Source organism: Plectropomus leopardus, chromosome 4, assembly GCF_008729295.1.
Source record: "Plectropomus leopardus isolate mb chromosome 4, YSFRI_Pleo_2.0, whole genome shotgun sequence".
In the NCBI taxonomy this organism is placed as follows: Eukaryota; Metazoa; Chordata; class Actinopteri; order Perciformes; family Serranidae; genus Plectropomus; species Plectropomus leopardus.
In genome coordinates, this window is record NC_056466.1 from 35,344,732 (window position 1) to 35,372,417 (window position 27,686).

General features: G+C 41.0%; 1 protein-coding gene across 1 annotated transcript in view; it reads left to right on the plus strand.

Annotated features, from left to right (window-relative positions):
• The window catches only part of maml3 (mastermind-like transcriptional coactivator 3), a 151,232-nt gene that overhangs the window by 63,105 nt on the left and 60,441 nt on the right, over positions 1–27,686 (plus strand). Inside the window, exons 2-3 of the mRNA XM_042485283.1 lie at positions 11,916–12,662; positions 17,566–18,501. Of these exons, the coding sequence (XP_042341217.1) occupies positions 11,916–12,662; positions 17,566–18,501 (1,683 nt within the window). The remainder of the gene's footprint in view (positions 1–11,915; positions 12,663–17,565; positions 18,502–27,686) is intronic.

The window sequence follows — 27,686 nt, forward strand, 5'->3', positions numbered from 1 at the left end:
GGCTGTGCTGTTTGTGAGGATTACTGCTCTCATACACTGTTTCAGTGAGTCTCAGTCATTCAGTGGGGTTTCATTTCTGTCTGTTGTGAGTCCCACAGAACCAAACTTTGATTCTCAATTTGTCTGGTTGCAAAGAACAATAGAAGGGTTCCAGTCACACACAGACCACATGATTTTATAAAGCTAATGGGTCAACCGTTGTTGCTGTGGCTCTAGTCATTCATGTCCACAACCATCTCTCAACATTATTTTTTCAATCATCATCGTCCCGTTGTGCAACAGAGCTCTGTACTGTCACCATGGCATGCAGAAATATGCCACTAATCATCCTTTAGCGCTGTTTAGTTTCCTCTGATTCTGCTTCTCCCTGTCTGAGTTTTGTCGTAGCTGCTGGCAGAGCTCATGTTGTTGAGTAAGAGAGAGGGAGGGGGAGGAAGAAGGGATGGGATGGGGGGGAGAGAGAGAGAGAGAGAAGGGGTGGATCTGTTGATTTACTAAAGACTCAAACACAACCAGTCTCCCCTCCCACACACCCACTCACACTTCCTCCCTCTCTTAACCCCCCCCTCTCTCACTCTCAACCCCCACCCCCCTCCTGGTGTGATGGTACAGCTCCAGAAACAGGAAGGAGCCGCAGCTCTATAAATAGAGAGGATCTGCTCAGCCAGGAACCACTAACAAACACACACACACACACACAAACACACACACACACAGTTTCCCCTCTCTCGTCCCCTCTTCTCTCTCTCTCTCTTTGTTGCTTCTCCGCTCTCTGCTTGCCCTCTTTCTTACTTACACTTTATCTCGGAAATAAAAACATACACACTCTGAGACATACACACGCACGGGTAACACACACTCAAACACACACACACACACACACGCATACAGTCCTTTACTCGGATGATAATTAGTTGTGCATTTACTGCTAATGGTTTGTAAATATGTGTGTTAACACACACTGCTGCTTAGCCTGCTGACTTTTTTTCCTTCTTTCTCTCTCTCTGTCTCTCTCTCTCACACACACACTCACACATTCACACACACATGTTAAAGGTCTCTGTTATTGAGACGGGGGTCTGAGATGGATGGGGATGGGAAGGGGAACCTGATGGTTTTCTGTGGCCACAAGATTTTTATGTCAGGTCAGCAGGCTTGAAAGTGCTGATGTCACACGATGTCACACGTTCATGTACAGGCTCACACTGCACACACACACACAGAAATCACACATATATTAGAAAGAACTGTAATGAAGCACACAACAATATTGCTCAATCTGTGTGTGTGTGTGTGTGTGTGTTACCTGCCTCCGTAGGGTGGTACTATAGGACATGAATTACCTGATGTCTAGAATAGGATAGGATAGGATAAACTTTATTAACTCCCAAAGGGGAAACTCATTTGCCACCATGGTCAACATACAACAGTAAATGTAGCACCAGGCATAGTCACATAAGGAGTGTAATAGTCCATCACAACAACAACAATAGTAAAATGCTAAAAAGTGTTAAATAAATAAATAAAATTAATTATTAAATAAATTTTAAAAAAAAAAAAAAATACTATTACGGATATGCAATCATACAGCGACATTAGCCATGCTACCCCTGGTAATGTGCCATATTGAAATAGCAACCAACACAAGCAACAAATACAAACTACAATAACAATTACTACAATACCATAATAGTCAAACAACACCGACTGTCCAGTCAGATACAGTACGCCATGCTCTCCAGCAGTCCTGATTGCTACTGAAATAGGTTCCTCATTTTTGTTTTTGCAAGCAAATGTGCATGGCTTCTTTTTTAATAAATATAACATAAAGTTTGAAGTACATCCCAGAGTTTTTGGACAGGACATGTAGCCTTGATGAACTAAAAAGCACATATTTTGCCAACGCAGAGTCATGACACGAGAATGCATGTTGGTTAATATAGTTTTTTTTTTTTGTGTGTGTGTGAATGCTAAAGAAGCATTACTTAAATCTGCAAATGCTCCGACTGCAGAAACATAGTGGATTCATCTGCACAACTGGGAAAGACAACATTTATGACATTGTAGTAAAGTTTAGAATTGTGTGTGTATTCAAATCAGGGGTGTGTAGGCCCCCTGTGTACAGAAGGCAGACTGGCAGGCGCTTTCACACACACACACACACACACACACACACACACACACACACACACTCACACACACACTCACACACACTCTCTATTCTCTGGGATGGCGGCCAAATGGTTCTTTTGTTTGCACCTTCCTCTTGTCACTTGGTGCTTTCTGTCCTTCACTCCCACAGACTCTTTGTTTTTGTCTTCTGTGTATTGCCCAACGTTCAGGGATGTGGTCAGGAAAGCAAAAACTCAGTTAGAAAAAGCCGAATTGTTGTGTTTGTTCAACTAAAACTGAACTTTTAAAATACATGTAGACATGTTAGTCCGACTGAAATTGTACTCAGTTTTACATCTCAAAGTTGGACTAACACACTTAGATAATGCGGCTTGGGGTCGATTTACTCTTTTATGTAAACGCCTCAACTGGACCTGAACTGGCCTCGGTGTTCTGAGCATGCTCCATAGTCCTCGCGCCGGGCTTTGACCCGGAAGTCGAATAACATAAATCTGTAGAAGAAAGGCAGAAAAACATAAGAAGAAGAAGAAAAGGGGAAGTAAACAAAACAAGACGAAGGTACCAAGTAAAGTATAGAGAACGTTTGAAATGTAGAGCACAGAAAAGTTACCCATGTTGTCACTGTTCGACATGCAACCCATTCGCCACTTGCTAACTTGTTTGCTATGTGACGTAATATGTCAACTGGTAGAAGGTCCAATAGCAACTAGCTGAAAGGGGGCATATCGGCACCTACTGTGGTGGAGTCAGACATACGTCTGTCAATGAATCAATTCTCCGACAGTAGTCCAACTTATTGTTGTAATCGAGCTATAACTGTAGCTCTACTTAACTGTGCATGGAATTGTGTGTTAAAAGGCCGGCATTAAAAAGTTATTACAATCTGCAGTCATCAAAATAATGTTAAGGTGCTGCACAGGCTGGTGTTTTACAGTCCAAACTGTGATTTGTGAGATTTGAGATGAAGACAAGGTAACAGCATAAGCTAACTGCTTAGATCCATTTTTACCATATAGACCCAAAAATGATGTCATCTCCTCATCTAACTCTTGCAAGAAACCAACAAATAAGCGCATTATTTGTTCAAGGTTCAGAGATTACTCAAACCTGCTCACCGACGTGAACCCGTTCCAAATCTCTCCAAACTCTTGGGCCTGGACCTGCGTACAGAGCATTCATGTCAGGGCCATGTGGTGTGTTCCAGTGACTTGCTCAAGGACACTTAGGCAGGACGTGCGCTTGCTGACATGCTTGAACCAGTGTCCCTGAGATGAAGGACGGACTCTCTGGCACTTGTGCTTGTTTTCACTCTTGATTTGTGCTCTTCACTCGAAAATGACTTGAGGGGTAATGAAATAAAAAGACTGTGTAACTGGCATTCCACAAGACGGAGAGGTGACCTTTTTTCATTTCATCTCTGCTCACAAAACTGTGAGATTTCATAATAAACAATCACAGCACCTTACACTGTATAACACAATGAATGTAGCTGCTATCACCACACCCGTTGGTTTGTCCTATTTTGAAGCCTTGAGTTTAGCAATTTGGCTGTCGCCATCTTGGTTTTTTGGACCTAAGTGACCATATTTGGACATTAGGCTGGAGCTATGGAGAAGTGAGGGGGGGACTCGAGCAATGCCACACAGACAGCTTGTCACTCAAGTGGCCCTGTCCTTATACTTAACTTTAAGCCTTCATAAAATGTTAGCGAGAGAGTTATGTAAAAATCACCCCCTTACGCCTGGAACACGCTGCCTGTGTGAGCAGTGTGTGACAGCAACCTCGCCAAACTGCAGTGCATTGCACACTCGTGGTGTCCACACTGGCAGTGTTGTGGCTGTGACACTGCTGCAGAGCTACCTGCTGCTATACATTTATAAGCAAATATTCCACTAATTTCTGAAGTCATGCAGCTCCTGCATTGTCAACTACACGGCCCTGCATATGTTTCACAATAAAATGCCTTGTGTTAACTACAGAAGGGATTATGCTGACAGAGACAGTTAGACGACTTTTATTTTGAAACAGAAGCAGTAAAGTTTGAGTAAAACAGATATAGTTGAACTTCCTCATCTCTGTGACAAAACACCATTTTCACTGTCTATTTCTCCTGACAACTGCGCGGAAGAAATCAGCAAGCCAACATTTCTCTAGATGTACCGCGGCTGAGATGCACCTGAGCAGTGCTGCTCATGCAGGGAGTGTGGCTGCTCTGACTTGTTACCATGGGCACTCAAAAAAAAAACCCAACAGGTTCAGTGACGCTCATGTGCTACTCCTGCAGGCAGTGTGTTCTAGGCTTACAGTTGTCATGCTAGTTGAAATTAGCTATAGAGACCAAAAACTGTTTTTTTGTGTACCAGGCTGTAAACATGTTTATCTCTGCTATAAAGTTTTGCATTTTAACATGAGGGTTTATGGGGATTGACTCTGTTTGGAGCTAGCCTCAAAAGGTCATTAGAGGAACTGCAGTCTTTTGCACTTCTGCGTTGGCTTCCTTTTTTTGCTTCGGAGGTTGCCATTTGAATGGCACCTGCTCTTGGCTTCTTTTATAATAAACAAAACAGTCATGGACTTAAGTTCTTTGGCTGAAAACAATGCTGTAAACCCAAAAGGCAAGTTAGTGAGGTAATGAAACCGAAGGATATGTTTGGGCAATTTGTCCTGTTGGTCTATACCTCTCTCGTCTTGTGAAATAATCCTTTAAAACATATCAGATCAACTAGATTTTTTATTAAAATTAAATTTCCCAATACAGTAAGTCGCAACAGTTTTTGGTGCACACCTACTGTCAGTTCCTGACACAGCCTCAGAAACTTGTCAGTTTTTGTGGTTACATCATGTTAGAGAAACTGTAACTGAACCACAGCTTTTACTGGCAGTTTATGGTTTAAAATAGGTGGATTCGGGCCAACAACACATACACACACAGTGGCACACACACATTTACTTATTAAAGACCTGTTTGATTTAATTGACTCATTTCACAGTCTAGTGGGCCAGACCAGGAGCAAGCACATACACGCACACACACACACACACACACACACACACACACACACACACATACAAACAAGGTACATAGTGGCTTGCACCAGTAAAGACCTTGTGAAAATTGGACAATTCGGACCTATATTTGTGGCTCTGTGATTACACTGAATTGACATTATTCATCTTTGCAAACAAAATAATGCTGGCTGTATTCTGTGATTGATTTACAAATGTAGACAATGATTTCATCCCTTTGCAAGAGAAATACCCATATGTTATCCTTTGACTGTGAAATTTGACTGACAAATAATGATAATAATAACTTGCCACTCAGTGGATGGGTTAACCCCTTCGTGACAGTGGGATCAGGATTTATTTACAAACTGCTGTTCTGGACTTTGTGGCTGAGTTCTCAGCAAGAGTTTCATGGATCAGACATACTGATATGCAGATGATACTTAAACTTAATCCTGTTTTAACAGAAACAATGCAAAAACATGTATGTATACTGTTGATGTGTTTGTTCTTTGGTAAACTGTTATTGTTTTTTGTTTTTTTTCTTGGCTCATGACCAGTTAGCCACTTAGTGTGTTTTATATGTGTGTTCAGAGTTTCCCATACATTCACATTTACATTCAAACATCAACACTTCCGGCCTTTAATTATAACAATACATTTAAAATTTTCATTATAAAAGTACTTTAACTGCGTCATAACTATATTTTATTAAAGGTTGTTATAAGTGTATTCAACATAATTATATGACAATAGCTACTTGATTTAACTTTATTGTAACTGCAGTTCATTCAATAATTTTGTATTTTAGGAGTTGATAAAAGGTTAAAGGACATTTCAAATATTAACATGTACATTGTCTATAATGATATAGCATTCAAATATTGCAGTATTATTTATTATTTTACTTAAGATGTGAGATTTTTGATAAGGTTTATAATGTAACACCTTGTACAATCTATATTCAAACTCCTCCTGATAATCACCATAGAAGGTGTGGTTTAAACACTGTTCTCTAGCTGTACAAGACAAAAGCTTTGTGCTGTTAATCAGCCTCCTCGGGCCAAAAGACACGTCTGCCTAAACATGTAGCATGAAAATAATCCTGTCTTCTGGAGCTGTCTCGTGCTCTTTATGTTCAGGCTTTGGTTTGAATTGGATATGATGCTCAACCTCTACAGAGAGGGAGTAAAGTGAGCGAGAGGAGAGGAGGAGGCGGAAGGAGGATGCGGTGCACAAAGCACCAGAGCAGCAGGTTGCTATAACAACAGCACCTTAGTAGTTCCATCTCTGTCTCTCTCCTCTCCCTCCCTCTCCCTCTCTGATCACCCTCTCATCGTTTGCTCCCTGCTGTCATTTGGTGCGCTATGCCTTTCCATCAAGCCACCTATCTCCTCCTCTCTCTCTTGCCTCCCTCCTCTTTCTCTCTCTCTCCCCCTCTCTCCCCCTCTTCATCTTCATGTTCTGCTTGCTCCTCCACTCAAAGGAAAAAAGACCATCTGCCTGACAAATGAATCCCTTCGTTTTCCTTGTGTGCGTCTCTCTCTTTCTCTCTCTTACCTTTGTTTCTCTGTATCTTTGTCATCCTCCCTCCCTCTCTCTCTGTTGTGGGAGCCGACAGAGGAGCAGTCAGCAGGTGTTTATGTCAAAGAATACAGAGAGAGATGCAGGAGGGGAAACAAGCGGCGCTCTCTTCCTTTCTCTCCCTCTCCTGTCTTTGCTCTTTTACATCCTCTCGTCCTTTTCTTCTCCGATGCTCTTTTCCCCACGCTCTCGCTAAGCACTCCAGCTTGATTAAACTACTTCAAAATTCTTTGTCTCTGACTCTCCATATCTTTTCCTCTCTCTCTCTGTCTTCACCTGACTCCCTCACACATGCAGACGCTTGTTTCTCCCAATTCATACGTTTTAGTGCTGTGACTATCAAATGAGCACATTGCCAGGTACATTACTGTTATTCAGAGGTGTCATTGGGTTGCTAATTGTGCTAAAAGAAGCAAATGATTAATGAAGTGCGGTTGATATAAAGTATTTGGTTGTGGCTCAGTTTTATCATTCATCCGGGCACGTTCCCTCAGGCTGTGGTATGCTGACTCACACACAAGTGAGCAGACAGTCCGTCTTTCTCTTTCTGTCTGCATGCATTCCTCTTTTTTTTTGTTTCTGTGTCTATATCCAGGATCTTATCAAGAAGGTTAAATTCGTAATTTTTTATAGGTGGGTGTGTGTGCAAAACCTGGTGTGTGCACGCGCTTGTGCGTGTGTGGGAGGGTGCTGTAGTTCACACCACCTGGATAATTATGGGAGTTTTTATAGGTGGGCTTTGAAAGGCGAGTCTGTTATTATCAACATGAGTCACTGGCATTTAGGGAAAGCCTGTAACACACACACACACACACACACACACACACACACACACACACACACACACACACATACACACAAACAAAACTAAAGCCGCATACAGGAGAGCTGAATAATTTAAACCCATTGATTGCAGGACCACACACACAAACACACAGCTGATGAAGCTGTGTCGTGACAGTGTTGGAGATGTGTGTTTTCCTGTGTTTTTCACAGTTGTTCCCTTAGTGGCTGCACCAGCATAAGAGTTCAAGTCACACGGTTGCACGGATGCACAGATGCATGCACGGATGCACGCACACACGCATGCATGCGCGCACGCACATACACACACTGTAGTTTTGGCTGTCAATACTAATAGTGTTTATCATGCCATAAAGATAATTAGGCTGACTGTCAGTCAGGATGGAGAACAGGAGAGGAGAGCCAACCTGACAGCCCTCCCATTCCCCCCTACACACGCACACACACACACACACACACACACACACACACACACACATACTCTCAAGTAAACCAAGAAAGTCAAAAAGGATGTATTGGTGTGTGTGTGTGTGTGTGTGTGTGTGTGTGCATGTATGCGAATGTGTGCGCCAGCATGAGCAGGTCCACCTCAGGGTCAGAATACAATCTGAATATATTTCGTCTATCGTTCCGTCTGAATAACAAAGAGCAAAGCATGCATTTGCACACACATGTATCAGTGGTGCTTCCTTTGTGTGTGTGTGTGTGTGTGTGTTTGACTCTTTTACATGTGACAGCTGAGAGTGTGGATTTTACAAAATATGTTACTGCTCCTGAGCTCCTTTTTTTCCACAGAGGGCTTTTTGAAATGTAGATGTGCAGGATGCACACAGAGCCAACTGTAAATGTGAATTGCTCCAGTCATCGTGCATTGGAAAGCTTTTGTGTAATTGTGTGTTTTTGTGTGTGTGTGACATGTGTGTAAATTGACTAATGGGGTAAAGGTGTATATTTTTCAGGATAGTATTACAACAGATTTTTTTTTGTATATTGCATATTTTAATGACATGATCTTTGAAGGGACGTTAATGTAGTTTTGTTTCAATTATAGCAGACGTTTGTAGTATTAACCCATTAAAACCTGAGCAAACTGGCTGGAATTCTTTGTCATGGGAGGAAAGGAAAGAGCAACAAAGAAGAAATGGCCTGAAAATGAGCACGACATTAATTTAAAAAAAGAAGTACAAGAAAATTACCTGAAAATGTGTCCACCAAAAAAAACATACACAAAACAAAAAATGTTTTTAAAAAAAGAAAGAAAGGAAAAGGAAAAATTGTAGTAATATGATTTTAAATATGTTATTACGGTAATAAGAAATGTTGTTTTTCCCAATTTTTTGTTTTTTGTAAAAAAGTTTTGTAAATCTACTTTTTTTGCAGTTTTTGGAACATTTCTTACTAAGTTGTAAACTGGCTGGTTTTGAGAACGTTGGCAGGTTCAATGCAAGTGGTTGCACGTCTTTGGTCTGAACTTGGCTTAAGAATAGTACATGCAGCGGATCCTCATAGAATGGTTCTCCTAATATCCTACGAAAAGAGATGGTAACTGTTACTTCTTCTGAGGAAATTCCCGGGAGGGAGTCTGATTTTTATTTTTTATCTCCCTAAAACCCCAACCTGCCTTCTTAGGACTGCTTCCTTGTTTGCTCCAGTCAATGCATTGGTCATGTGATGGCAGCCTTTCAAAATAAGTGTACAAATTTGGGTGCATTGCTTTTCACAGGAAAATGTAGGAACACTTTGTGAGCACAGCCTGATCTATGACTTTATCCAGGCTGTTTGCAGAACAAACAGAGGAAATAATACTTGAATTGTCGGATCTGTTCCATGCACAATCACGTTAAGGGCAAGCCTATGCCACTGATTTTAATGCAAGTTCATTTTTTTAATGAATCCTAAACTTTGGCTTGGATTTGCGTCTGAGCACAAAATTTGCACCCTGGGAACCTTTCATAAATGAGGTCCCTGCTTCCCATCCGTCATTTTAATAGCATCAACTATTTCTCTGCCAACTTCATTAGGCTTTGAAATTAACAGGAGTTAAGAGGAAAATGGAGAGTTTATTAGATTGCATAGTCACTGCACAGAAACCTCAATTTTTAGACCCCCCCCCCCCTTCATCATAGTTTAGTTGTTGCCAGTTCCCAGTGGTTACCTGAGTCTACATCACTGCCAGCTTCCATGCCATCCTCATGAGGGTGAGGACTACAGCATGCCCACTTCTGACACATGCATGGCTTTTCTCCTGAAACAAAAGCCCTTATTGGCTGAACTGCAGCGTATGAGGCCAGGCTTATTAATGCAAAAGTCTGTCCATGAGTGACTGAGCGAGTGATAGAGATGAACCATTGGCTGGAGTGAGGGATGATGTGAGTTTTGGTGTTTCAAATTGGGTGTGCTCTTTGGAAATGAATGGGCGCTGACTCGGGCTGGGGATAATATGACTTTAAAATAATATCACAGTATTTTTAGGCTAAATCTTGATACACGACATATACCGTATCTCGATATTTTGAAATCTCTACTACTTTAAACTACTAAAATACTAAATTATTAAATAAACTACAGTTACAAATAAAGTAGCTATTGCCATAAATAAAGTTACATAAACTAATTCTATACGTTTAATAAAATACTGTTTTAATGTTAAATAAAGTAAAGTACAAAGTTGAATTATATGCAGATTTGTCAATTTAAATTAAGTATTGTTACAATTAAGTAAATCAAAGTGGAACCCATTGTGCTTTTATTTTGAAGGACCCGACTCAACTCAGGCTGGAAGTGTTTTTTTTTTTGTTGTGGACTTGAAGCTTGTATCAGCGTTAGCAGAAAGTTAGACTGTAAAGGCGGTATGAGGATTCATCCAGTGTGAGCCGGAAACAAACTAACAGCTCTCCAGTTCATAAATTGCAAAGATTTCCAAGTCACATTGTTGCTCCGTAGTCACAATATGGGATTAAATAATTGCGCAAATCGGAATTGGGAATATAAAATACGCCTAATGGAAACATGTTAGCCATGAAAAAACTCTGATGTATGGCAAAAAAAGTCTTTCTGCTCACATGAGTTGGTATGTCAGGCGATTTAAAAAAGCATATATTTCACAAAACTGCAATGGAAACTCTTTTTTGACTATGAAGCTATGGCTATGCGCTTGTCGGTAGAAACTGGCTCCCTCAGGGATACAATACAAGACGACACAACACGACACAATAAGATAATCCATTATTAGTCCTCGTCAAAGGTTAAGTGGATCATCCGGAAGTTTTGAATCTATAATTCCTCCGTGAAATCGTGGACTATCACCTCCCAGAAATCCCTCATATGTGGCCGCTCTCATGAATAAAGGGCTCGCCTTTCCATTATCGCTCCATAACGCCTACGTGGCCTTGTATAGGAAATAATGACGGCTAGTGTGGTGGCTGCAAAAGAAATAAAGCTGCTAATGTTTTGAACATCCATCACCATGTTTCTTAGAATGTTATCACCAGAGAAGAAGTTGAAGAACATCATCTCACAATTGTGTTTTATTTTGAAAGATTTTGCTCAAGTTCTGTGCAAATCTTTAATGGAAACCTGCCTAGTGATGGAGAGCACTTTTTTAGTGTTTATAAAAGTCCAAAGCAGAGAGAATTTTAATCTTCTCATGCTGGGATGGTGTTGCTCCTCTCCTGTTGCATTCCCTTTGTCTCGTTTTTCTCTCACTCTGTCTGAGTTTCTGTTTGTTGTCCCTCCACACCTCTTCTCCTCTTCAGCCCAGGTCTATGATAGTGATTACCTTAACTGCCATCCAGCGTTCGTTAGCACCCCGTCGTTATCTTGTCTGTGTCATGACAGAAGCACTGAGACTGGGGAGTTTGGTGGACTGTGCGGTGGCTGCTTACAGTAAGGTTATGACTGGGGTGTGGGTTTAGACAGGGCAGCTCATCCACCCATTGGCTGATTCTAATGATGGAGAATACTACAGATGGAATGAACTCTTCTTTTCATCTTTTCTAACCTCCTTAGAAAACCTTGAGTCCAGCCTGCAAAGAGTTCTGCTTGTCTTCTCAATGTTTTGCCTCATGTTTGACTTTTTTCTTGAGAAAACATACAAATGGTTGTGCTCTCTCAAGGAACTGGTGTGAACATTATTTCAGTTCGACTGAATCAGTAGAGAAAATTCGATTGCCTTGGTGATGTTTGGATTTTCGGCACACCTCTTGCATTCTCTTGCCAGTTGTTGATGTGTGTAGGGAGAAAGCTGCCTGTTGCCTTATTGATTTGGTATCTCGTGTTGCTCCCATTGTAAGCGACCTGAAGACCCTAGAAAAGTTTTCATATCAATAACATATCCTATCAGGTGCTAGTCCAAACCTAATCCATTGTCTTTGTCTTCTTTGATACAGCTCCAGGAGACTGTAAAAAGGAAACTGGACAGTGCACGATCGCCCCTCAATGGAGAACAGAACGGCATCTGTGATGGAGGCAGCTACTCGCCGACGACCAAACGGGTACGGAAGGAGGGCTCCGCGGGCTTGGATTCACTAACAGGTCTCCCTAACAACAACAATAACAACAATGTCCCTCCCATCTCCCCACTGCATCACCAAATGGACATTAAGCCCTTACTTAGTGGGCCAAACACTTCCACCGGAAACAACACTACAAACAGCAACGGCAACCACGTAGGCCAGGCGTCAGACGAGCTGGGGAAGAACGGTGGCAGCCATCTCCCAGACATGAAGCTGAATGGCTCCTTGGACCTGGAGGACAGCTTTGGCCTCCTCAAAGACCTTAAACAGGAGCCACTGGATGACGGAGGCGGGATGGAGTCCTCCGATCCCCAGTCTCTGTCCAATCAGAACAAACTGTTCTCAGACATCAACCTCAATGACCAGGAGTGGCAGGAGCTGATCGATGAACTGGCTAACACTGTGCCAGAGGACGATATGCACGACCTCTTCAATGAGGACTTTGAGGACAAGAAAGAGGCAGAGTTTGGCAGGCTGGCAAACAATCAGACACCCGGACCACAAGAAGCAGCTGGGAACACGACGGCAGCGGGAGGGGGGGCGGCACCAGCAACAGCCCTGCCTCCTCCTCCTCCTCAGCCTCCACAGGGGGGCCCTCAGGTCCCCATGGGCTCACCACAGGTTAGTACTGAGACAGTGTCCTATGGCAGGAGCACTTAACCCCTATTTCTGTCCTAATGTGTGACCACTTTTGGCGATTTAGTCACATTTGTCTGTTATTTTCTCTCAAGTTAGAATTATAGTTTACTGTTAGCGTGTAACCCATATTTGGAGTCCCCACTTAACCCCTTTTAAATTACACACATTCATATCGCTCTGCACACAAAATGTGCTGATCAAGTCAAGCTTTAAGAAATATTAAACATTAATATTATTTTCTACTTTCACTGAGTTTTTCAATCCTAATCATAGCTATGAAATATACATTCATTTTTTTATTTCTTTTTAGAATTTTAACCCTTTAAATGCTAGGTTTTTGTCATGATGCCACTGTGTTTTTAGGTGGAAAAAAAAACAACAGCACACAAATAATGAATTATTTTCAGTATACTACATGCTAGATTTTTTGGGGATTATCACAGCCTTTGATATGTCAGTAATTAGCAGCAACATTGATATTTATACTTTTTTGTGCAGGGTCAAATACCCGCGCTGCACACAAAATGCGCTTTTCAGAATCAGGTGATAAAAATATTATTATATATATATATATATTATTATAATTTATTATTATAATTTTCTACTTTGAATATTAAATATTCATTAATTTTCTAAATTTTAACCCTTTAATTGCCTTTTTTGTCATGATGCCACTAGATTTTTACATGAAAAAAAGACAGAAAATGAATTACTTTGAATATACTGCATGCAAAGTTTTTTTTTTAATTTTTATTATCACAGTCTGGGATATGTCATTGATTTGCAGCAGCGCTGATCACGGCAGTGCACCTAGTTGAAATGGCATGTATTTTCTCCATATGCCAAATATGGTAAAAAAAAAAAAGTACAATTCATGAACGAGGTATTATCTGCATGCACAGTACAAATTGCAGTTTATGGTCCAATGCTGATGCAAGGATTTTAGATAATGAGTAGAAATTGCAGGTTTTTCGATGAGTAACTAAATCCCAAAATTTTGGCTAAGGTGCCTCTACCCAGGATATTTGAAAAAAATCCTCTACAATGCAGAAAGTGTCAACATGTGCAGGGCTGGGAGGGGGACTAACACACGCCCAGTCACTCCCTTGTGCTGCGGACGAGAGGAGGGGGAGTTGGTTGGTTACAAAAGTTTCCACCATATCCATCACCTACCATGCAGTAGCCAGGTTTCAAGTAGTAGAGGGCAGTTACTTTACATATTCATAACAGAATATGTAGAATTTGAAGACATCGAACAAAATGTATGAATGCAACCAATCAATCTGCACATTTTAGAGTGGCCTTTTATTGCAACCGTCCCAAGACACACCTGTGTAGTGATGATGCTGTTTAATCATGACATGCCACACCTACCAGGTGAATGGATTATCATGGAGAAGTGCTCACTGGCAACCAAAATTTGAGAGAAATATATCTATTCATTGCATAAAAAAGTATTCCCAGCTAGCAGGGAACTTTCCCACAACACTGGCTAACGTTACCTACAAGTTATAATAATGTTTTAAAGAAAACATTTCTAATGTAAAAAAAAAAAAAAAAAAAGAACGTTTAAAGGATGTTTGTAGTTTCAAATCATGTTCCTAAAGCCAAAGGTTAGATGCTGACTAAGACGTGACGTTATAACTGCAACATTATGAGGATGTTTTGGTGATGTTGAGAGATGACAGATCATAGAATGTTCTTTCATAAAATGTTCCCACATTGTTACATGGGAACAAAGGAGGAACATTTTCAAAATAACAATCATAACATGTTATTAAGGGCTGAGATCACAGACCATTTTTATGAAAATATAATGTGATATGTTAACAAAAAAAAAAGATGTTTGTTTGATGTTTATAGAGAATGTCACCTTGACTTTAAGAAGAACATTCTGAGAACTAAAAGAAAACTTGCCGCTGAATACTAAAGCGTTGCATTGGTTGCATTGTGCTATTCTCAGAACGTTTTTAGAACCAAAAATTGTTAGCTGGGTTAGATCTTTAACTTAAACCTGTGGAAATGGGAGCAAAAACAAAGTGTTGCATTTAAATTTTGTTCAGTACACTTTTCACTAAAAGACTTGGACCTGAATTTATTAATAATACTACACATATATAGTGGTTTTAGGCTGAAAATGGGGGTTTAGGAGTTTAGTTAGGCTCCTAATAATTCTGATTTCCTTTTCTGCTTCTGATCCACTTTCTTCAGGAATCAGGAAATTTGAAATGGTTTCAAACAGGAACTGAGTCTTGTTTTTAAATCATTTATATTCACACATTTTGGTCCTTTATTGTACAGTTTCTAAATTATACATGAATACAACTGTGAGGTGTGCAGAATGAGAGACAAACAAACATGAACACTGTGTGTTGGGGTTATATAGCCGAACAAAGTTGTAAGCTAACTGATATTTTGGTCTGAGAGCAGCAAGACAGTCTGTCTCACAATAAAACAAAAAATCTGAAGATATTTGTGGACATTGCAAGGGCATTACATAGCAATATAATTATAGAATTCTACAAGTATTGTTATATTCCATTTAATGGCGATTTTTTTTAACACTAGACAACTGGGAAAAAGCTAAATCATACTCCTCTAGAGACAGTGTATGAGACATATTTTCAAAACAATGCACGTTACGTGTATTTAACTTCAGCAACATCATATACTGCATAGAGAGGTGGTAAATTAAATAATGTTTTTGTGGTCTCAATGGTGACGTCTGTCTGCACACGCTGTTTATCTGAGGGGGATGCCATTGTGAACTGAAAAAGGGGCTCTGAAACGCTTGCACACTCGCTGTTGCTCTTGTTCTTTAGCAGCCTTTGGCGTGTCTGCATTGATACAATGGATATGAGGGCGCAAAAAAGTCAGTATTTGTACGGATCCATAACTAGCAAGCTGGCCCCACCGCAGTTCCTCTGCCTCTTTGCACTGCCAGAAGACTATTCACTGGGAGGAGAGCAGGCAGAAGCTCCACAGACGGACTCCGGAAATGCAAACCCCAGCTCTGGAGTTGACAGCAGGCTGGGTCTAATCTAATGTAACAGCAGCAGAAAGTTTGCCAATCTGGCTGGGGGGGGGGGGTTTGCTGGCTGAATTCAAGATGCATTTGAGCAGCTGAAGGTCCATGTCCTCGGGCTGTTCACCAAAGAGAACCTAGTAATGAGTCCTAAAACCTGGAAAGTAGTTAGCATTTCAGCACCTCTGGTTCCCTCGTCTCAAAGTCAACATTTTTTTCAATGTGTTTTTAGTTAGAAGTCTGAAATAAGGTCTGTGGTTGCCACAAGCTGAAGTGACTTTCAAAATAGGTCAGTTAATACCCCACTCTGAACTTTGAAGCTTTTATGTGTCTGAAAACTGGCAGTGAAGTGAATAAATGAGACGACAGAAGGTCATCACATCAAACCACGCTGAACACAGATTTACAGCCTCGTAGCGGTTGTGACACAGCTATAGTGTACTTAGTTTATAGCCTAACATTAGGTTTTCATTTTTGGCGATTACATTTAGGTTTCAAAAATCCTAAAAGTCGTGTTCATTTCTTAAGATTATCTTGCGGAACAAAACGTGTAAGTTTCATAAGCGTTAACAACACATCTTATTTTCTGCAATAATCCAAAATCCTGTGGAAAAATCCCAAAGGCTTTTTGATGAGGGAACCGGGGGAGGCTTACTTCCACGTCGTCCTACAGAAAAACGCCATCCCTGGAGCAATCTGTTGTCTGCTTTGTGTTTCTTAAAACGGATACAACGTCACGTTACTTGTAGATTACCACAATAAAAGCGGCAACCTCTTTCCACCTCTGCATTTTATTTATATTGTTTCATTTATTTTTTATTAAGCAGAAGTGTTCATTTTTTTGCTTTAATGAGCGAATGTGCCTCTGCTATCATGTAAATCTTTTTCTGAGAGTTAGATGAGATGATCAAGCTGAAGTACGGAGCTGAAGCCAGGACGAGATTAGCTTATTTTAGCAGAAAGACTGAAGCAGAGTGCAGACAGCTAGCCCAGCTCTCGTCAAGGTCCAAAAATAAAACTACCAACATTTGTAAAGCTGTCTGATTAGAAAGTTGTATCACATTTGTTCAATATGTTCACAAACAGAAATGTACAAACAGAAAGTTGCGAGTTAAAGGGGAGCTGCTGTAAGCATTTATTGACCAACAAGACTTTATCCGTTCATCAGGTGCCTCTGTGCGGTATCTGCTCTGTACGGCCAGTGAGCACAGGCTTCAATATATCTGCACAGGCACGATGGTATCAGAAAACTCTTATAACAAGACTCTGAGAAGTCACTCCCTAAAACCACAGAGTGCTGTTTTACTTTGCTGTTTGTGTACAGATTAAACAAGAGACAACGTGTTCATAAGAAAGCTCTAGAGTTGTCACTGGCAGCGATTCTTAATATTTTCCCAAAGAGACACCTTTACTTTCATTAAGCCAACTCATGACCCCTGACCAAGTGGCTTATTTTATGAATATTTAAAATTTTCAATTTTTTCAATGTATAACATTAGCAGTACATAACATCTGATAAAATAATAAAATGTACAGTTTGTGTAAAAAGAGAACTTTAGATGTATTTTGGGCAGATTATTTCCTGTGAATACTGCATCAGTTTTTCATATGTTTTTGAGATTTTTTTAAAATGATTCTATGCCTGTATTATTATTGTTATGTGATTATTATTATTATTATTAACAATCATGTATACTTAGTTGTACACAGAGTGCACTATGTAGCTGCATGAAATGTGATTGGTTTGTGGCGCTCGAGGGTGGGGCTTTGCGATAGGTCACTATTGTTGTGTAGAACAAGTCATGTAAGATTTAACAGTCAGTAGGTCTCATGGGGTTGTTTTGTGTTTGAACTCCTCAGGTGCGACCGTCTTCGTCAGGCCCCCAGTTTGCCACCACCGCCAATGGAACGCCTCCTCAGCAACCTTTGCAGCAGTCTCCAGCCGTCGCCATGGCATCAGGTTCCCCATTGCACAACTGCGTGGCTCGCTCCCCTCAGACCCCCACCCAGGCTCAGACACAAGCAGTCTCAAGGCCTGGGAATGGATACATGATGAACCCGGGCCCAGGGGTGAGTCAGGCGGGCACGGGACCTGGAGCAGCCGGAGTGGCCTCTGGAGGTCAGCCTGTGGGGCCGGTGACGCCTGAACTTTCTCCAGCAGAGCAGCTAAAAGCGATGGCCCAGCAGCGAGCTAAACTGCTGCAGCAGAAGCAGCAGCAGCAGCAGCAAGCAGCCAACTGGTCCCCTGCAGGCGCTCCAACCAGTCCCTATAACTCTGGTCCCTTTAACCAAGACAAACCCAACAGCCCCATGATGTACCCACCGCAAGCCTTTAACACGCCACAGGGCCCTCTAGTGGCTGGGATGACTCCCAACAATGGGCCCAAAACCCCCATGAACAACTACCTCCCTCACAACCATATGGGCATGATGGGCCAGCAGCAGCCAAACCAGAGCACCCTGTCCAAACAGCAGCAGCAGCAGCAGCAAACAGCAGCCATACTGTCCTACAACAACACCAAACCGCTGAGTCACTTCAGCGGTGCTGGGGTCGATCACATAGGCCAGAGGATGACACCTCCCATTGGAGGGAACAATCAGGTGAAGAACCCAATGATGCCTCCTTACATGGGTGGTGGAGGAGGCGGCGGCCAGGGCGCGGGGCCAGGGCAGACCCAGGGGCCGATCCCGGGGCAGACGGCCCACCTCAGTGAAGAGCAGAAGAGGATGTTGCTGATGAAGCAGAAAGTGTTGAACCAGAGCATGCCGTACAGTGCCATGCAGCCTCATGGACAGGTAAGGGAACTGCTGCTCTCATGCTGAATCAGTGTGGCTGTGCACAGTTGTTGTCTTTACATTGCTGCAGTTCAAGTGTAGTAAACGCTGCTGCCTCTGCGTTGGTCCAGCAGTAACGGTTTCTGCAAGTGTTGTTTGTCCATAGTGTGAGCTCTGATTGCAGAGTCATTTTTCAGGTGAAAACAGAAAGCAGTGACTGTGGAGATGAGAGCCAGGGTGCTGGTGTTATAGAACACTTAACCCCATGACCCTGGGAGGAGAATGAAACACCCAACAGTTTTTGCTTGTCAATCCTCGAGGCACCATATGAGAGAGATGCTGGCTGTGCGCTCGAGGTTTTCTATGAAATAAAAACTGATAAGTTGGACTCCATTTTTGCAGTCATAAAGCCTGATGGTAGTGCCAGATGGTATGACCTTAAATTTGTATCTTGGTATTTTTAAGGATTCTCGTGGTTTCACGGTATATCACTGCGTTATTTCACCCTTAATAGAGATTTATAGAGGCTTATTCCACTGTCAGCGGTTCACACAGGATTCTCTAATTCCATGATTTGACTAGACTTTTGATTTTAGGGCTCACAGTTCGATTTGATTTGTTGATTTGGCTGTGGTCAGTCGATTTTCACCAGCTGCCAAATGCAACTCCTCCAAACGTGTTTTATCATGTTTTTTATCAAGTGAACGCCTACACTTTCGAGCAGTTTAGAAATGATAAAGATAAGTAACCTAATCACCACTCAGCATACACACACCTCTCTCTGTGTCGCCACTTTAAACTCAAGAAAAAATCTTTTTCTAGTTTCCATCATAGTGGTTAACATTAGCTGTAAACATGGAGGGTATTTTGTTTTGCTTCCAAGCTGGAAAGCTACAAACATTAAAAAAAATAACGTACTCCATTAGTGATCTGTGATCCACGCCAGCTGTAAAAACAGTTATGGTAGTTGCTAAAACAGCAGACGTTCACTATCCCTGTGTGTTTTCAAGCTGTATAAATAAACAAATATTCAGAGGTGGAAAGTGACTTCTTTAGATTTCTACAGACTATTTTGTGTTAGTTTCAGGTTTAGTCAGACTTTTGGATGGAAGTATTTAGAGCACATTGCTCCGTGTCTCTTCCAGCTCTCATTATTATTACCAGGGCCAGACGTAGTGATTTGGGGGCCTGGGGCCACAGGTACATTGCCTTATTTTCAACCTTTCTCTTGATTTAATATGAAATATCCCTAAGATATGTCTTCAGTGTACTCACTGATAGTAATTAAGTTCCTGAAGGAAAAAGGTTGGAAACCACTGTACACGGTTCAGCCATATACTAGGTTTAACCTAGCTGAAGCACACTATTTGCTAGTCCGTTTCATGCCTCCCCTGTAAATACACAGATAAACCAATCAGAGCAAACCGTCCAGTCTTGGCTTTCTTCCCCCCACCCCTTATTTCACAAGTGGGAAGTCATGGATGAAAATGAAAACACCCCCCAAAAAATTCGACATCGATAATATTTCACCAAACAAAAGATATGATTCCAATTAAAACAGTGGAAAACAAAATTGCACACACAGATTAAAATCTGTTCAAAAAGGTACTTTGGCCTAAATGTTCTGTTATTCTTTTTTATTTTAGGGTTATTTTTTTTTTAATTGGGAAATTAGCTTGGTTGCACTGTTAAGTAACATGCACAATAGTCTTAAAATACAAAATGAAAAAGAATCGTGATAAAATTGTGATCGTGATCCTGCCTTAAAAAACTTGTGAAATGATATTTTTGCAATATCGCCCACCCCTAAATTCAACTACATCTGCTACTGGTACTCAATAATTCTCTTTGAGGTTCATCAGCAGTTGGAAAAAAATGTTTTGGTGCATGCCGCCACCAACTGGTATGTTACTCGGTCTCTACAATAGCGTCTGTGTCCCACAAGGCTTTGAGCTGTTCAAAGCCGCTGACGTCACATTTCTGTCCTCTAATACACAATTTACTGCATTGTTTTTTTAAGCCCTGATCAAGGCTGGTAGTGGTAGAAACTTGATGGCTTTTTTAATGATTTAGGCACTATAATAAAGGGATTTTAATGTTATTTCCTCCTCGTTTTCACGTTTTTAGTTTTGGGTTTTTTTTTTTTACATTTTTGGAGCGTCTGGATTTCCTTCCTGAGCCCCTGACACAAGTTTTTGACCTACGTTTGATTATAGCCCACAGAGCAACTAGTCATCTCTCTCTTTTACATCTTACTGCCTGTTGATGATTGGTAGTGTGTGTTTCAGTTATGTGAAAAATTCATATCTTTGGAAAACTCACAATCAGAATCAAATCAGAATACTGGATGAAGCAGTATACCACCACACAATGCCCGATGTCAAGGAAATAAAAATACAAGCTAATACAAGCTTATTTAGAGAGCTAAACGGGACATGTTACGGAAAATGGGTCGCTGTTTTACAAAACCTTCTAGAGGTGCAGCTGGAGAAGGTAAAATGGCGGCAGTTTCCCCAGCAACAAGCCGGGGCTGGGAACAGGCATAGGAAAATGGCCTGTCGACAGTGTATTGATGCCTCTGCAACACGAGCAGCACTGATAGCTTCCCCGCACTCCTCCTCCCCCAGACACGCGAGCGCATGCACTCACACACCACGCCAAACACCAAAGCTAAACGGCTCCTTAGCTCATATCCCCAATCTGTCACAGCTGACTGATGGCTGAGATTGGACCACTAAGCCAAGCTAGCTCCTGTCATTACCGAGAGCCCACCTCGGGCAGTTTGTTTCCTGAGCCCGGTGAGCAGCCCAGCCCACTGTCATCGCTCCGCTGCCTCAGCCACATGGCAGGTGTCCTTAATAATCGCAGGACGGAGGGCGTTTAGGAAGTGTGGGTGGACTATACCTTAACAAATGAACACCTACACAAGTGAAACATCACACTTGCATGCTTCTTGTCATTATCTCAGGGCCAGTAGAAAGTGTGTGTGCTGCTGTGTGTGTGCTTGTTGATGATTCACTTGTCAATGTTGTCTCCCTCTCCCTTTATCTCTCCGTCTCTCTCACTCTGCCTCCCTTGCATTCATGATATGGTTACAGTCAGTCAGCCACCTCCTCCTCCCTTCTGGTGATCTCTGCGTCTCCTGTCCTGCTCCTCCCCCTTCCTCCCCCTCTCCTCCCTCTCTTTCTCTCTTTCTCTCCTTGCCAGACACACTCAGCACCAATAAAGGAGCAGATTTATTAATATGGGGCCTTTGTGGCTGCTGCCTGAAGGGCTGTGTGTTTGTGCGCGTAAGTGAGCGAGCAAGCGCGAGGCCGTGCACATGTATGTTTGTGTGCGTTTCATAGATTTGGGCAGGAGGCGGGTTGTAGCTGGGGGGGTGGAGAGATTTATTTGAGTGAGCTGAGGAGAAATGGAGACCGAGAAGAGAGAGGAGAGGGATGCAGAGAGAGGGAGAGAGAGAGAGTGAGAAAAAAAAACGACTTAAAGGAGAAAGGCAAATGCAAAAAGAGGGAGATTTATTGAAGAGTGAGGATGGAGCATATTAAAATGAAAGTCAAGGGTCTGGAATGAGAAAAATAAGTGAGCAATGCAGAGTGGAGTGTCTGAAATATAAAATATTCACTGTTTTACACGAGTGTAGTTCCATTATACTGACATTTAGGGTGGGAGTGGGTGTAGAAGAGCTTTATATTACTTATATCAGGATATAATAACAATATACATCTGTTGGGGGGCAGTAACTCATTACTGACCTCAACGGGGTGAAAAGGCAGTTATCCGCTATGCTTGGGTGGTGTTACGGTATTATGGTGTAACAGGGTATTTAGAAATCCCACAGGTATGTTTTTCAATACCAACATGCATAGAGGTGCTCCTCTTTCACACATGAAGCTATGGATAGAGTTAATATGTTGAAGTTTTGTTTTTAAATGCAAACATTCCAGATTTATTTTATCAATATTAGAGTATTCCACGGTATTAAGAAATAGCAAAGGTATGATTTACATTACAGACACAAATACAGGCGCTCCTCTTTCTATTCTGTACTGGTGGAACAGGCAGCTGAGCTGAAAGACACAGCGATACCCAGTGGTGGAGGAAGAAGTTACAGGACTGTAAACAGTTGGCGGCCAGCAATGGCTGTTGTTGACACAAGGCATATTTGCAGGACCTCGTTGTTGACAATGCAGTAACTGCATGGCTTCATAAAGGAGTATGTGCTTTTAATTGTGGAAATACAGTACTTATAACAGTTGGCAGCAGTCGCAAAAACAAATGCTTTTAACCCCTACTTATCACAAAACTGTTTTTATACTCACATGAGGTGGCAAAACTGCAATGGAAACTCTTCTCAAGTTCTTGCTGCATTTTCCAAAGTTCAGTAACAGCTCCTTTGTTTTGTTGATGTTAAGGAGTAGGGAAACTTATTTTTAAAAAGCTATGGAACAAATGTCCTGGGCAAAAAAAATTAAAAAGATAAAAAATACATTTTCTTTGACAATTATTTATTTTCAACACAACTTGCAGGTATACATAAAAACTGCATTTATGATTATCATAATTACATATTTATAATTATGTTACAAAATTATTATAATTTTTAGGCACTTTTCTGGGGTCATTTTCTTGATTGTATACTCTTTTTCTCTAATTTTCATTTTTTTGTTGTTTTTTTTTAAACTGATTTCTTGGTGATTTTTGCATAATTTCTTCTCTTATTGCTCATTGCCTTCTTCCTAAGTATTTGAAAAAAATCAGGTCAATTTGCCCAGGTGTCAAAGGGTTAAACACTGAACTGTAGTCAATGAACAGAAATCCCCCATAGCTGCCTTTCTTTTTCAGGTGACATAGAGTGGTGTGGAGAAATTTTTGATTTGACTGATTTTATACAACTACGAGTACTACTTAGCCTATGAAAACATTGTTATCGTGTCTTAAGTGGCTCTGGAAGGACTTTGTCAGGTCTGAAAAAATAACGCTGCTGATGTCACAGCGTTAACTTGGCATCCAGACAACAAATCTTTCAGTGAAAAGTCTATGTTACCAGCTTGTTACTAACTTTATTGAAGTGCAATACAAAATCTCTTGAGCAGACTTTTAATGGGAATGGGCTTTAACAGTGAAGTTAATAAATACTGTTACTCGCATAACATGAAACGGAAAGGAATTGGCAACATTTGTCAGCCTTAAAAGAGGTCTTGGCAATCAGTTCTTTAACTAAGAAGTTAGAATAAAACCACCTGTGCCCAAATTGTAGGTACATTGGACTGAAAGCTGTAACATTCTTCACAATGTCAAGGTGTGAGAAATCCTGAAAATAATGACAACATATGCAAAATGTAACAACAAGTGCTACAGTTACATGCTGAGATTAAGAGTTGAATTCAACCTTTTTTATCCAGAAAAAAAATCTTAAGATTAAAAATCTCTTTTTTCAAGAGTCTAGTGGCTAAGACAGGCAGCAACATAAGTTACAGACCCACAACATGGAGAGCATGAATACAAAATCAAATATACAACTCCAAAATAAACAATATAAAGCACAAAAAAGAACACAAAATGAAGTTATTACAAGGAAGGGCTAAAAAGTATGTTAATAAATGCTATAAGTGATCCATAAAAACAAGAAAAAGACCAGCTAAGATACAGCAGCATTGGCATGTAGAAGATGACATACAAAAGTCTTGCAGCAGTGCTTTAAAAACAACCTGGAGGAACCAATGAGAGCAGTTTTAAGTCTTTCTGCTGCAGAAGATTCCACATATATGGAGCTGCATACATAAAGGCTCTTTTGCCAAACTTCATACAAACCCCTTTATAGATACAGACAATAAGAACAAGTTCTGTGAACAGACAGCATAACCATTTCCAATTTTTGCTTAATGTGAACACATAAATATGCTGGAAAAGGCTAAAAACAGCTTTGTGAATAAGATAATGCCACAAAAAAGTTTTAAAAACAGTTACCCAACCCTTCATCGCTGCATACTGTTTATATGCTCTTTCATAACACTTAACACATATAGATCTGATGATTGGCTGTTTATATGCTCTGTCACAACACTTAACACATATAGATCTGATGATACAATAACAGTTGCTTTCTGCTTTAACAAAGCTTTTAGCCTCTTGATTTCTTTGTGTCTATGTTTCTATTCTCCAACATTCATTGTGTCTGAGTTGTTAGTTTGTAAACTAGAGCTTTGGTTGGATTATTTCCTTAAACTAAAGTAAAACTGTTAATGATTTTTTTAAAGCTCAGTTGGATAAGTAAAGGATCACATGTTTCTGTGTATATTTCTGGTTGTGGAGTAATTTTAAACTTTCTGAGACTGGGTGCTGAATCCTCAGAGTTGATATCAGTGCAATCAAAATCGGGACAGAACTCCAGTTATAACTTTTTTTTTTTTATTGTCACACGGTCATTTTGTGCCTTCTTTGGCATGCAGATTCGGCAATATTACAAAGACAGCCACATTTAACAAGTTATATGTTAACATATACAGTGCATCCCAGCAGAGAAAACCAACATTTTTAAGGCACAGAATCACAATAATTTGTTAATCCATATGTATTTATATCATAAAGGAATAAACAATAGAAATCAAATAAATATGTAAATAAATGTAATAATAATAATAATCATAATAATAATAGATCAATGAAAAATTTTAAATAATATAATATAATGATAATAAAAACACGGCTTTACAGGTGTGCTTAAAAATCCTCAAAGTGGTGTTCATTTGTAGAGATTATCTTGCTGACCAAACTTATAAGTATCATAAGCATTTGTTTATTATTATTTTCTGCAATGATCCAAAATCCAATGGAAAAATCCCATCGGCTTTTTGACGAGGGAACTAGGGCGATGCTAACTTCTGCGTCCATCCGCGGAGCACTGTATTTTCCTCGCAATGCAACATTACTAACTATCCAGCGCCCTCTGCTGGATAGCAAGGCAAACTACCTCGAACAGTCTGCTGGTGTATAGACTGTAAATCAATCATCTGATGCTCTAAAAGTCTTTAAATCCTGAATTAAAACAGGTCATCACAGTTAGAAACTTAACAATAAAACAGTCCAATTTATATATAGGGTGACATCACTAATATTTTGCTATCTCCTGAGACCTCCTTGGTGATGGTGTTTTGTTTGTGTTGAGGTGAAGTGATGTTATCTGTGTTTAGACTTTGATTTCTGTCTTTGCATTAGCGTATGTGGACATTAACCTTTGGCTTTGTGTGTGTCATCTCACAGGTGGTGATTAAACACTGCTGTCTCTCTGCTCCATCCTTGCTGTTTCTCTGTGTGTGTGCATGCGTATGCGTGCGCATGCGTTTGTGTGCACGCGTTTTGTGTCTGCTAATCCAGTTTGAAGCTGCTGGGGGAAACTTCAGCTTCACTCCTCAAAAGCTCGTTAGTTAAACTTAATTGTTGCTCCCCCTCTCTTTGCATATCACCATGACGCTAATTTATGCCTGTTGTCGCGGTTACTGTTGCCACGGTGGTGGATGTCTCAGTGGAAGCAGCAAGTGGGGGAGCACAGGCGCGTGAATGAGTCTGTGGAAGATGTTTGTGTGATTGTCTGCAAGTGACGGATGATGCGGTCGCCTCACTTTGTGTGTGTGAGACAGGGTGATTGTGAGACGGATGTGGCTTGTTGCACAAGCGTGTGTGCAGCTGTGCGAAGCTGGCAGCACGGGGGCGGGTCTCTGGGGTTGTCTGAGTGATGATTGGACGAGGATGGACTGACAGCTGCTGGGCTTAGATGAAGTTTCTTGGTGTCATCCTGATAAAGTGGAGCGGGAGGTTTAACTGTGTTTGTGTGTGTGGATGAGTACGTGTGTGTGAAGTGAGCACACATGTGTGTTAGTGTGTGTAGGAGATCACAGTGTCGCAATGACTGCAGTGCATGAAGGAGCCGACGCCGGGCTAATAGGCCTGTGAGTCACGACAACAGCCCCCTCACATGTGTACACACGCGGCACACACACACACACACACACACACACACACACACACACACTCAACAAATAAACAGGCTCTGAAAAACACCCACAGGCATGCACACTCTCTGACAAAGCCTGCCCTGCTCTCTGCCTTCTCCACCCCTTTCTCCTCCAGAGGTACAGCCTCCCTCATCATCCTCTCTCTCTCTTCTCTTTGATCCCTTTCTCCATCCTCTTCTCCTGAGCACCCTGACCTCCACAAGGTCTCAAAGGTGGTCGACTTAACACAACGCGCAGCCAGTTTCTGATAGGCTGTCTCACACATCCTGATTTAGAACCTTGCCAATCCATTGGCTGAACCAATATTATTGAGGTATAATAAATTCAATTATGACTCGGCAATATGGCTTTAAAATAATATCATGATATTTTAAGACTAGAACACAATACACTATATATTTTAATATTTTTAAATATCCTTTAAACTAATGTTAGCTCCTAAAATTCAAAATTATTGAATGAACTGCAGTTACAATATAGTTAAATAAAATAGCTATTGTCACATAATAAAATTATGTACTGTTACTGAACTGAACTGACCTCTTGGTGGAAATGAAGCTATTTCCCCCAATTCAAAACTCACAGCTTAAAATGCTGTAAACTTTGCCTTCAGCTCCAGCAAAGGACATTAGTAAAAACACTTTTAGTTATTTCAGTGGATCATAAAGTGGATGGGAGAAACACTGAATAAAGTAGTTTCACTTCCAAAATTAGTGATTTTCCAGTGCTGACTGAATTGTCACACAAAAACATGAATAGAGCCAGTGTTTCATTTGTCCATTCTAGGCTACCATAGAAACAGGGTGGGGCAACATGGCAGCCTCTGTGGACGAGGACACACCCCCAGAAAGAAAAAATTGTTCATTTTAAGTTCATGAGAGCACATTGACCCTCATTTAACAATCAAACGTACAAACCAGTGCAGATCTGAGTACAGAAAGCTGAGCATTATTGTCACACTGACCGTTTGTCATGTGTCGGCCATATTGGCATTTGTTGTTGCTGTTTTCTGCTTTGTGTGCATGGCATAATTGCCTTTGTGTGTTATTGCTGGTATGGTACATTGGAAATAGACGGGCACGTAACTGTGTTTGCCTAGAGGGGTAAGAGTTCATGCGCCGGCTCTGATCATAGCCTCCACTCATGTCCGCGTTGATACATGCTGAGGTTTGTGTAGAGATAATTCTACAC